This window comes from Melopsittacus undulatus, chromosome 10 (assembly GCF_012275295.1).
Source record: "Melopsittacus undulatus isolate bMelUnd1 chromosome 10, bMelUnd1.mat.Z, whole genome shotgun sequence".
NCBI lineage: Eukaryota > Metazoa > Chordata > Aves > Psittaciformes > Psittaculidae > Melopsittacus > Melopsittacus undulatus.
The window spans coordinates 2,006,574-2,019,063 of NC_047536.1; the positions used below are offsets into that span (position 1 = coordinate 2,006,574).

General features: G+C 44.8%; 1 protein-coding gene across 2 annotated transcripts in view; it reads right to left on the reverse strand.

Moving 5' to 3' along the window:
• SLIT3 (slit guidance ligand 3) overlaps positions 1-12,490 on the reverse strand; it is a 499,607-nt gene that overhangs the window by 15,538 nt on the left and 471,579 nt on the right. For both annotated transcript variants that reach the window (XM_034066703.1, XM_034066702.1), the window contains exons 32-33: positions 10,741-10,981; positions 8,954-9,084 (exon numbers count right to left, since the gene is read on the reverse strand). In XM_034066703.1, the coding sequence (XP_033922594.1) occupies positions 8,954-9,084; positions 10,741-10,981 (372 nt within the window). The remainder of the gene's footprint in view (positions 1-8,953; positions 9,085-10,740; positions 10,982-12,490) is intronic.

Sequence of the window (12,490 nt, forward strand, 5' to 3'; positions counted from 1 at the left end):
GCCGTCACCCAAAGATCCTGCAGTGCCATTGAGACTCATTAAGTCAGTCTTCCTTAACCAAAATGACACTTCAAACAGCACAGGGAAAGGCAGGGCCCTGCACACACTGCACAGCCTGTCAGGGACAGGACTGAGCAAAGAGGTGACACTGTATGTGTGTGTCTGTGTGGCACACACGGGACTTGGCACAGAACACAGTGCCTGGATTTACTTTTTAGCACCATTATCAAACACTATTGAAACCATCTCTGCCACTCAAGTGGGTATCAAATCTCAGGTTCTGATGAAGAAATCCATTACGTCCTATCTACAGCTGTATGCCACTTCTTCCACAACAATAAAAGATTCATAGAATCATAGAATGGTTTGTATTGGAAAGGATGTCAAGACCATCCAGTTCCAACCTCCTGCCACAGGCAGGGACATCTTCCACTGGAGCAGCTGCTCCAAGCCCCTGTGTCCAACCTGGCCTTGAGCACTGCCAGGGATGGGGCAGCCACAGCTTCTCTGGGCACCCTGTGCCAGCGCCTCAGCACCCTCACAGGGAACAGCTTCTGCCTTATATCAAGTCTAAACCTCTGCTGTTTAAGTTTCAACCCGTTATCCCTCGTCCTGTCACTACAGTCCCTAATGAAGTGTCCATCCCCAGCATCCTTATAGGCCCCCTTCAGATACTGGAAGCTGCTATGAGGTCTCCACGCAGCCTTCTCTTCTCCAGCCCCAACTTTCTCAGCCTGTCTCCATACAGGAGGTGCTCCAGTCCCTGATCATCCTCGTGGCCTCCTCTGGACTTGTTCCAACAGTTCCATGTCCTTTTTATGTTGAGGACACCAGAACTGCACACAATGCTCCAAGTGAGGTCTCACAAGAGCAGAGCAGAGGGGCAGGATCACCTCCTTTGACCTGCTGGTCACGCTCCTTTTGATGCAGCCCAGGGTAAAATAAACAAAATCCACTGCTATTTGCCAAGCAGAACAGCCGCTGCCAACCCCACCTCCTCCAGCAGCACTGGGGTGTGCTGGCAAACACAGAGCTGTGGGGCACGTTCTGTGCTGGAGGAAGCACTGGAGTGATTGTGCACAGAACCCTCGGTGCTGGTTCTGCACACACGGCCTCTGCCAGACATCTATTGAATCCAGAGCCTGGTGCTTGGTATAGACAGGATACAGATCCATCACACATGGTATACATCTACACTCTGTGTCAGTTGTCATGTTTACAAGAAACTACAGGCAGATAAAAACCAAACGTGTTGTATTAGCTTGCTACGTGTTGTTGGAAGGGAAACCCCTCACAGCTCAAGGCATGAGCCAGTAATTAGTGCATAGGAAGTTTATAAAGTAATTCTGACTATGATTAGGTTTATTCCATCATTGTCTACTGCAAGAATACTTTAACCTTTCTCCGATTCAACCATTAGTAACTAACTTTGGCAATATACTACTGGCCTAATGACCTGTATCAAGGTATCTTCTCACAAGAGCATGCTTCCAATACATAGAAACCAAACTGACTGCAAGCAGGTGGACTCACAGCAGCACCAGCTTGTGAGGGCTCAAGGTGCCAGGACAACTCTCTGGTCTCACTGATGCTGTCACTAGAAGAAACAGTGGGGCCATGTCACAGACAGATGAATGAGTAGCTTGGCTTATCTCCTGGGGTGGAAGAAATAGTGCTTATTTCCCAATCACTGCTGGTTTGGCTGGGCAGTTTTCACCCCAGCTACTGACTTTGAGTGAACAGGAAAAACCATTTATAATGCAAGTTTCTGCATCCTCAGCAGCAACTTTCTTTTGATAATAGAGCTATGTTATTTTTAGTCATAAGTCATCACTGTCTAGAACAACTTTTGCCTTCAGCATTCATTTTGACACAAACCCAAGGAAGACTACTTTAAACATTACAACTAGCAGGTACCTGTGAGGTGCTGAGCTACTTCTAGAGTTCAGCAACCTTTCAAGAGCAAAGACTTCTTCCTTGATGCTCCTGGAAACACTTAATGACATTAAGGGAACAGTAACAGTCTCCACTGCAAAGTGAAATGTCATCATCACTGGGAAGGATTTGCTTTCCACCTTTGCATGTCATCCCCTGAGGTGTCCAATACTGTCAGGAGAGAGGAGCTGTGTGGGCCCAGTATGCTGTGATGTGAGACTCAAACTAGAGGCCAAACTCAAGGTATGTTAACACATTGATTCAGTTTGGGTCTCCCCCTGCCTTTGTTAGTTATGAACTATCCCAAACTCATCACCTCTCATTTCTTCTTGGGATTACTATTGGCATCTTGCTGACTTCATTATGTTTGTATTATTATTCTGTGCTGAAGGAAATCAGCATTGTAAGGTTATTGTACTAAAGTTATATGTACATGTGTGTACTGCACTCCTCTGTGTAACTCTTACTCCAAGGCTGCTGATCAACAAAGCCACCAGTGGGGATAGACACAGCATATCTGCCCCAGCTTCCCTCCTGTTACAGAAGGAACAGCAGGAGCCATGCAGAGGGCAGGATCAGTGACTGAAGTACCAGGGTACACAGCAGCGCTGGGGACTGCTTTAGGAAACAGCAGATCAAGTCAAATAACGAAACACAGACTACTGACACTTTGCTGGTGTGTTGTCTGTGCATTAAAGCCAGCACAGGCAGCTTCAGAATGGATGTGGGAGGAGGGCTGCCTTCTGCCACCTGCCTCTGGTTGGATCTGCAGCACTATTCTGTTTCCTTCTCTAAACACTTATAAAGGTGTAGATGGCCACGTTCCTAATCAAAAGGATACAAAGAACATCTCTACTTTACCTTCATGCGGTCACGATACAAGTTAATTCAAAGACTGTGTGAGAATGGGATGAAACCCTTTGTGGCAGAGGAGCACCTACTCAGTTGATTACTTTAACTGAGTGCAGCATGAGTTCTCCAGAGTTCAGTGATGAATGCTGAGGGGAAGCCGAAGCCAAGCACCCTACACATGTGTAAGGTCAGAAAGGAAGCTGTGGGGCTGCAGCACAGGGTTTGTGGGTTCTCATTCAGAGAATGAGCTGGGAGGAGGTGAAGGGAGATGAGAAACAATCATCCTTGCAAGAGATTCCGAGCAGAAAAACCATTAATTCAGCTTAACAAGACTTTGCCTGCGGAGTCCTCAAGGACTGTGCTGAAGGACAGAGCTTCTCCCTTCTTAAACCTCACCTCAGCAGAAGAAAGTTTCTGAATTTCATGAAAGCAAATATTTGATTCTAAACCTAATGCTAAAAGTTAGATGATGTTTTAAGGTCCTGGCCTTACATTGTCACTCTCCTGCAATCGAGGGAAATGCAGTGTTTGTAGTTTGACAAGAACTCACGCACTTGTCTTTTTTGTCCCATTTATATACACCAGAGCCCTTTATCAAGGCAAAAAATTGCACTGTCCTTTGCCTGGGCTCATGCAAGATGTATAACTACATTCAAGTTTTACAACTTGTACTGTGCAGGTCAGGGTTTAACACTGCTTTCTTTAATTATCTTTGATGCAAAGTCCCAAGGAATACCTGAAAAAATGAGTGTGTGACAGAGTGAATAAAATGAATCACAAAAATGCAGAATTGTTCAGAGCTCAGTGCTGCCTCATAGACATCTATGTCAAACAGTCCATTTAGAGACCATCCTGCAGTATCAAACACGAACAGGCACAGCACAACTGCAGACCAGGAAGGGATTAGGAAGAAAAGGACCAGTGATGCAGTGAGCTCTGCAAAGAGACTTCTGGTAAAAACTGGGTTTGACAAGGTCTAATAATGTGCATCTAATAATGTACATTACATCTAAGAATAACGAATGTCTTCACTCCTCCAGCACGTTCCTCCCTACAAGGCAGTGAATTAATGGGGAAGCCTCACAGGCTTTTCTTGCAGATAAGAGCCTGGAGCACAAGAGAGATGGGAACGGCTGAGGGAGCTGGGGGGTTCAGATGGAGAAGAGAAGGCTCAGGGGGGACCTGATGGCTCCCTCCAAGTGCCTGCAGGAGGATGGAGCCAGGAGGGGCTGGGCTCTGCTCCCAAGGAACAAGGGATGGGACAAGAGGAACCGGCCTCAAGCTGCACCAGGGCAGGTTTAGATGGAGCTGAGGAACAATTCCTGCCCCACAGGGTGCTCAGGCATTGGAATAGGCTGCCCAGGGCATCCCTGCAAGTGTTGACAGCACCAGAAAAGCAGAGGAGGAGTCCATGGGATCCAAGTAGAAAGCCCTTGAGTACTATCAGAGTCGACTGAGGAGCAGCATGGGCAGGGACAAAGGGACATGGGGACATGGGGCTGCACAGTGAGTGCTGCTGGGTGACTGGGAATGGCACAGGCAGCTGCAGATGCTGCTGGATAAGTGTCTTGTGCTGCTCCACAGCCTGGAGGCAGGAGGCAGAAGGAACCTCACCCCCAGGACCCACAGCACATGGCTGAAACACTTTATCTGCTTTCTGTGCATTCCTGTACTTCGTGTGCACAGATTTAGTTTGTCATCCTGCAGTCATCACATATGGGACAGATACAGGAAGAATTCACGCTTACTTACTCCAGGGCTTTTGCTTTAACCACAAGAACATCCATCTACGGTGTGTAAGAATTAGCAGGACCATGAGAACTGCATGACACAATCTATAAGAGATATTTGTTGCGATGTAGAATACTTGAAAATAGATTAAGGGTACTTTTAAAAGGGATTGTAATTTGGTGGAGGCTCTACAGAAAGACAAATACAATTAGTGCTTATGTTTTCATGACTGCCTTCTTTCGCACTGCTGTCAGGAAGCCTGCATGAAAACATGCTATTTTATACCAATGACATCTGCATCTTGCTCTTTAGCAGATATGACAGTCTGTACACAATGTGGCAATCTGGGAACTCTGGAGGGAATTACATCAGTACTTTGTGTCAAATTTCTATGTTCCATTTCTATTAGGAAGGATTAATATAGCAGTCAAATAAATATGTATGGTAGCATAAAACCTATTAAAACATAATTTACAAGCAAGATGTTATCTCTGGTTCAGGGAACAGATGCAGGAAAAAAGATTGAAAGTAGGAAGTTGAATACAGTTCAACAGATACCAGTATCAATGGCTGAATGCTGAATTACCCACTCTGTTAACTTAAACAATTGGTGTGTGGTGGTAACTAAGGCCAGCACATTCCTCATCAGTTGGTATCGTTGTGATAAGGTGTCATTGTGAAAGATTTGCTTTAAGAACTCACTGTTGGCTCAGTATTAAGTGCCCTCATGGCATGGAAGAGTGACTCTCACCAGTGCAGAAACCAGGAGGTCAGTAAAGTACTCAAGCAACAGCTTTTGGTTCTCATTTGTGCTTCTATAGAGTAATTAACTTGAATGAAAGAAACAGCAAATAGGAATCCTATTTCACAAATAGATCTTCTGTAAGATGCCTACTGTGACATCCAGGAACCTGTTATCCTGCAGGTGACCAGTGAGGAGTCCCAACAGCAGAGCAGTCAGTGAGTTCAATCATTGCATGTTCATGCACTAACTTGTATTTCTTTCTACCTTGATGAGAAATGACAATATATTTTAGGTTGTCTTTTCCATTGGATGTTTGCTGACCTTTATCTGACAAGAATGAAAGAAAAGCCCAAGGTCAACTTTAACCTTTCTATGCAAACATAACACAGGAATGCATACATGTAAAGCAAATCTCAATGTAGAGCAAGTCAATCTTGGTCTTTTCTAGACTATGTACTCCAGTTCTACCTAAATCTGCTCGAAGGAGCAACAGCAACAGTTCCACTCCAATAGCCCCAGGAAACCTGGCTTCACAGAGTACATGAAATCATTGCTCTTTCCCAGCACACCTGCAACCTGCTGTTATGCCACATCCCTGCCCTCAGCCTCCTTATCCAACATGAGGCCATTCATGGAATACACTGCAGAATACATTCAGAGCACATACCTCACATCTCTGGTCCAAACCTTCCCCTGGCTCTATGCTGAGGAGCTGTGGATAGCTCTGCAGTATCACAGTGTACTTGATGTGTCCAGCACCCTTCTGCTGTACACTGAGAACTACCACCAGGTTCGCCCTACACTCTGCTGGCTTCCCACCCTGTCTCACAATAGGTTTTACCTTATCTCTACAGGATATTACCTGCATTAGCCAAGTACTTTGCTGATTTTACTGTTCCTAAGTACTGTTAATAAATCTAATCATGGGGACTCTGATGAAGCTAATGTGACTTGCCAATGGGAGTACCTGAATCCCAGCAAAACATCTCAGTTACAGCACAAGCCCAGGTCAGTCACAGACTCCTGCAGCTGGAGCTGGCACAGATCCCTCCAGGCAGTGTTTTAAGGCCTCCTCCTCTTCTGGCAGACTTCTCTGAGGAAACACAAGAGCCAAAGCACTGCTCATCTCTTCCGAGAGGAGAGCAGCACCTGATCCACCCCTCAGAATCAACCTACAGTCATTCAACAGAGCGTCTCAAACAGTCCCCTTTTGCTGATGCTGAGGTTTAAGTCAGGCATCTAAACAGGACAGCAAGGAGTAGGCAACAGAGCAGGGGACTTAGGGTGATGAGGCTACAATCTGAATGATACAGGCTCTCCTGGCAACCTTATTATTGATGAAAATGAAAAATGGCAGACGTTGAAAAGAGTTCCCCAAAGTCTTAAGGTTTAGGTAAAACACATAGCACTGACTCAGCTGTTTGCTTCAGCTAAATGCAAGTTAGGAGGCAATGCAATTAAAAGTACAGCTTAACTCATGGGAGCCAGTACTAGATATAAAAGCACTTTTATTTCCCTGGAGAAAGGCTCTAAACCATCCAGAAGGTATTAGCAACAGACCTTAGAAATGATGGCCAATGCCTGAATAATGAAATGACTGACCACTGGCCAAGCTACTAAAGGAAATGGGGGATTTTCCATTATTTGGTGTTTTCCTGTTGAAACTCAGGGCCAAGATGGAAGTTGTGTCTTAGCCAAACAGACTTTATGCCTTAACTAAAAGTCAAACAGGCTCTACAGGGAGGTCAAACTGGATCCACTCACATCTTCTGCCCCTAAATCCCATGACTGTAAGCAGAGAAGCAGGTTCCCTCCCCCTTCCTCAGCCCTTAAGGAAAACAAGTCTTTTAATCTATTTAGAAGCCCTTTCTGACATTCTTGGCTGCAGTTTTTCTCAATCAGCCTAATCTTTTCCCATCAAGCTCCATGCTAATCCCATTTTGCACCACTCCTTAAACTAATAAAAGATTAGAGTGACATTTCAGAAAGGGCATTGTATTAAGCAGCTTCTTTCCCATCTCAACAGATCATACAGTACAAAATGTAGTGAACAGGCCATTAATCTTATGGTAATGAGGTGTCAGTCTGAATGGAGACCTCCTCCCTGATCAATATGAAGGGCGAAGGAACAATGAGGACACAGCTGCTGACCAGCTCTGGCAACTTTGCCAGAAGGCAGCAGATCCATGAGGTGTTGTGATGATGGCAACAGCTCTTGTCACCATAGTGCTTTGCCCTTGACAATGGATAGCAAGCATTCGCACTGCTCTGCCACCCCCTGCGCTGCCCACACATAATGAGCTTTTCCCTATGTTCTAATTAGTGGCATAAAGCTGTTTAACAACTTCAGCCTTGCTCTAACATGAAATCAATCAGGATTATAACCACACACAGAGAAATTCTTCACACCTATCCAGCTGGTGAAAATCACTGTCAAACTCCTTCCTTCATTCCTACAGTGGACAAGCCTTTGCTCTTCCTGGTGACATGTCCACATCGATATGATCCTATTTTAGACAGAAAGGAATTTGTCATTTTCTTAAACAAGTCACTATTCCCCTTCAAGAAGGCTATGGAAGACTCAAGGACAAGGGGTGATGGGTTCAAACTGAAACAGGGGAAGCTCAGGTTAGATATAAGGTGGAAGCTCTTCCTTGTGAGGGTGCTGAGGCACAGGGTGCCCAGAGAAGCTGTGGCTGCCCCATCCCTGGCAGTGCTCAAGGCCAGGTTGGATGGGGCATGGAGCAGCTGCTCCAGTGGAAGGGGTTAGAACTGAATGAGCTTTAAGGTCCTTTCCAACCCAAACTGTTCTGCGATTCTCTAAGTTTTACCAAGTGCTGAGAAAACATCCTAGAATAAGCACCAGGCCATACCTGGAGACATCCTTTCACTTGCTCTAATTGGATGCTTTTCCTTCAAGAGCCAGTTGGGCTGGGAAATCCGCTTTTCTGTATACACAATGCAATGAAGCTGCACCGAGCATGGAACTGGTCACAGCTACATATTTACACTGCACAGATTTGATCCACAGGGCTTAAATGATCAGAGTGGGATTAAACCAGGGAAAGGGCTGCTAAAGGAGCAGTGGAGAATGAGTAACACCTCTCCCCTCCTAGCAAAATACCTCTGTGCATGGATTTCCCTCTCACATCTGCTATTCTTTCTTGTGACTAATGAATAAAACCTCTGGGTTTGGCATCTCCAAAAGTCAAGTGTCTGAAGGTGAAACTGGACCATGATTTACCTTTGTAATTTGTGCTTTTTGTGGTTTGTGTAGTTACTACTGAGAGAGGTAAGAGAGATTCAGCCCTTCTTCTACTTAACATCATATCCTGCACTTGCACAGTCACTGTTCTGTCTTGGTATGGTAAATAAATACTAAATATCAGCACAAAGAAACTGATAATCTGGAGCTATTTAAAAGACAAGATTCACCCAAAACTAAATCTTTACAGTAGGTGAGAAAACACAACAGCTTCCTGCATTCACAGCAGGAGACAGTATGACTGTATTGACAATAAATGGCAAATTTTCGCCATGCAGCCTCTAGCTAAATCTTTATTCTGTTTTTCTTATCTAATAATGTACAATAAAATAGAGACCTTGAGTTAAAATAAAAGGTTCCTCTAAAAATCCTACCTCTTCATCTTTGTTGGAAATCCACTGTCTTGGTAAAGCTCAGCTATTTACCTGTACACTGTGGTAGGTGGAGAGTTCAGTGTGTCGTAGATGAGCCTCACGTGTCCTTGGTACAACTCCAGAGCCAAAGGATCGTTGTCTCCTTTGTATAATAAGATGCCATTGTCCTTGTCCGTTGCTACCTGTGAAACATTAATAGCCAGGTAAGGTTGCTTAGTAAGGTAAATATGATTAATAAATCATATATTTATATGCAAGAATGAGAGCAAGCTCCATGAGACACAGGAAGGTGTTGGTGACATTGAGTATGCTTGGACACAACCAGGTCGGACTCCCACTATGGGATGGTGCCCTTGTTTCCAATAAGAACTAGCTGTCACTCTTGAGCCCTTTTAAATAAGATTTCCTCTATCTCTTCTTAATAATCAATGTTATGTTCTAATTTTAATCCACTTGTGATTAATGACTGGATGCAAGAATATTACGATGGGGAAAAAAGAAGTGAGAACATCATCTGCATGTGTAAAAATCACTTTTCTTCTTCAAGCTCTGGCTGATGTAACATGTTTTGGACACTTAAGAAAACAATGCCCATATTTTCAGCTGTAAAGTTGACCTATAGTGTGTGGAGGCTTCTGGGAGCTATATTTTAGAGTGCCCATATTTATAGAATCTCTTTTATGGTATTATGTTAAAGGGATTTAAAAGGAAGAAAACCTGGAGTTTCAATTACACATGAACCAGCTTCATTTTCATTTGAACTGTATACTCAAGCTGTTAAAGATAAATATTAATTATGGATATTTTTTTCCTTAGAATAAACTTTACAGGAAAAACCCTTTAAAAATCTATTCCTAAGTAGGAAATTCCTAAGAAAAAAATCTATTCCCATGTCTTGATGTTGGTATTTTAATTACAACCAAACTCCACCAAATAAGTCCAGAATATGATTTCCAACTGTGGAACACAATCTTTTCAAACTGAGAAAATAAATACAATGACATAAATATGCAGGTGAGTTTTCTTCTCTTGTCTTTTGAAATGTTAGGCTTCATTTGCAGGGGGAATCTAACATAGATACAGATTAACTATCAGTGGCCTCAGGGAGATGATCATGTCATACAGGTACTCTAATGTCTCTTTAGGGGAAAACAGATAAAGCCAGAAATTATTCCCTCATGTACTTTGGGATATTAGGAGGGGAAAAGATTAGTTCCATGCTTACTAGACTGTGAGTACAAATAACTTCAAAATCACTTAAATATCTTATTTGAGTAAGTGTCCAAAACACCTTTGATCCACAGCCACAAAGAAGCCAAAGCACGGCACTTTGATAGCGATTTACCATTGCCTTCTGACTCTTAGACCTCAAATGCAATTTAGGTATAACTACAGGACTGTAACAACATCCTCCACCTTTCATCTACTGAACGTGCAGTGTGAGAGAGGAAGCAAAATATTGTCTGGAAAGGCCATTTAAAAAAAGAGCAAAGAGCAGCTCTTAGTAAGTGCCCTAATATTAAGCATTAATTCCTATGGGATGAGCCACAATGCTGTCAATCAGTAAGAAGCCAGGGAGGTTTCCTGAACCATCTCTATTAGATTGCCAGTCTGGGAAGAAGGGAGTGGTGAGACTGTAGGGGCAGGTCCACAGAAGTACAGTTGTGCCTTACTGTTTCTTCAGCTTTCAATGACTTCAGAGCAGGCCACCGGCTGACAAACTGACTGTAACTTTGTCAGCCATTTGGGTGATGGATCCCATTCCTTCAGTACAGAAACCCCTATAAGAGCACACATACTATTACTTAGGGAGCACTGAGCTGGTGACCACTGCTCACCTGGAGGGAGATGTTTGCCTGCGGGCGGATCTTGGCCGAGGGCAGCTCCACGTAGGAATCCTTCCCCACGAAGTTGACGGTGATGAGCTTCTCACACCTCTGTCCCGCGAAGCCGGCCAGGCAGCGGCACACAGGCTCATGGTGCACCACGATGCACTGAGCCCCGTTCTGGCACTCGTAGTTGTCACAGGGGCTGGTCTGCAGCAGGACCATTGGTGGAGGTGTCTCACAGAACAGTCCACTGCGGGAGGACAAAGTGGGGTCAGTCACAGCGTGTTTTAAGGAAGGAGACATTGTCAGATGCTGACAGCATCCCCACACTGTGGACAGTGACATGAGTCAGCTGCCATGTGCCTGCTTTGCTGTGTGAAAGCCTTACAGCACAATGCTGTACAGGGATCTCCATGCTGGGTCTGAACAAGCCAGTTCAAACACTGAAAGCAGCTTATGCTGCACTTTGCACTGGCTATTTAGCCCTGCAAGGGACAGCAGTCTGTCTACTATTGATGCATTCCATACAAGTCCCCAGTAAAAACTCATTATCCTACCCTGATTTCATTGGCAATAAATGAAAGCTGGGTCTGTTTTGCCTGTGCTGGTAACTGGTGAGTGATCTCTCTCTGTCCTTATTGTGACCCATGGGTCTTTAATTCTATTGTCTTTCCCCTGCCTAGCTGAGGAGGAGAGTGATTGGAGCAGCTTTGGTGGGACCACCACAGTGGGAAATGGTTGTTTTTGTTCTTGGGAACATTTCCTTGTGAGCACACCTAAACTATGAACTAGTTATAGACTAAGAGACTTCCCCTGCCTGAGCCAGCCCCTTTGCTGCAGCTTCTTGGCAACCCCTCCATCCCCCCGGGCCACTCTTGCTGGAGGGTGAGCACAGCACCTCAGTGCACATAGCACCACTCAGCAACAGATCCTTTGGATCCCCCTTGCCAAGAAAACAAGGGAATGCTGAGAAAATAGCAACAGCCTCATGGGAAGATGAATGCACACAAAGCAATTCTTGCCAATTTAAGGTAGTTACTGTAGTAGCTGCCTCTCGGCACAGCAGCCAGACCCCATGAACTGAAGACACATCAGAGCCATGTCCCCACTGGTAGCCAGGCACTGAAGTGCACTGTCCATTTGGAACACTTCCCTGTTCAAAGCCTGCTTTCATTAAGTGTGTGATCTCTCTCCAGCACACGATTTTGGCTGGCAAACACATCAGGAGCACCAGCAGTGGGATCCAATGAGGGCTGACCTCTCAGTCCTGGCTGCTGTCAGGTGTGACCAGCAGAAGGGAGCAGAGCTGATCCAGCTCATGAGCTCTGTTGTACCTAATGCCAACCCCTTTGTTTTGTCTGTGAGCAACAAGAACACAGGAGGAAAGTCACTGTGTGTAATTCTAATTTCATGGAAGTTAAAAATAAGAATAATAAAATCCCATGCAACCCGCAACAGCCTCCGCTAACAGAAAGCAAATGTTGCACGAAGCCAGTGTGTCTGTGCTTGGAGCTGCTCTGAATGACTCCCTGAGCTCCCACTATGCTCCTGCACAACCCTTCCTTGCTGTGGGATCCTCCAGTGGGTGGCTTTACAAGTGCAGCTGTCCTGCTGCTGGCATCCAGGAGATACATTAGCAACAGCATCTGCCAAGGCCTTTTCTTCTTTCATTTTAAAGTATTTTTACAGTATATTTTTAGACAGCATTAATACTATTGATTCCTCCAGCAGTGGAATGTGCCTTGCAGCAAGCTTGGCC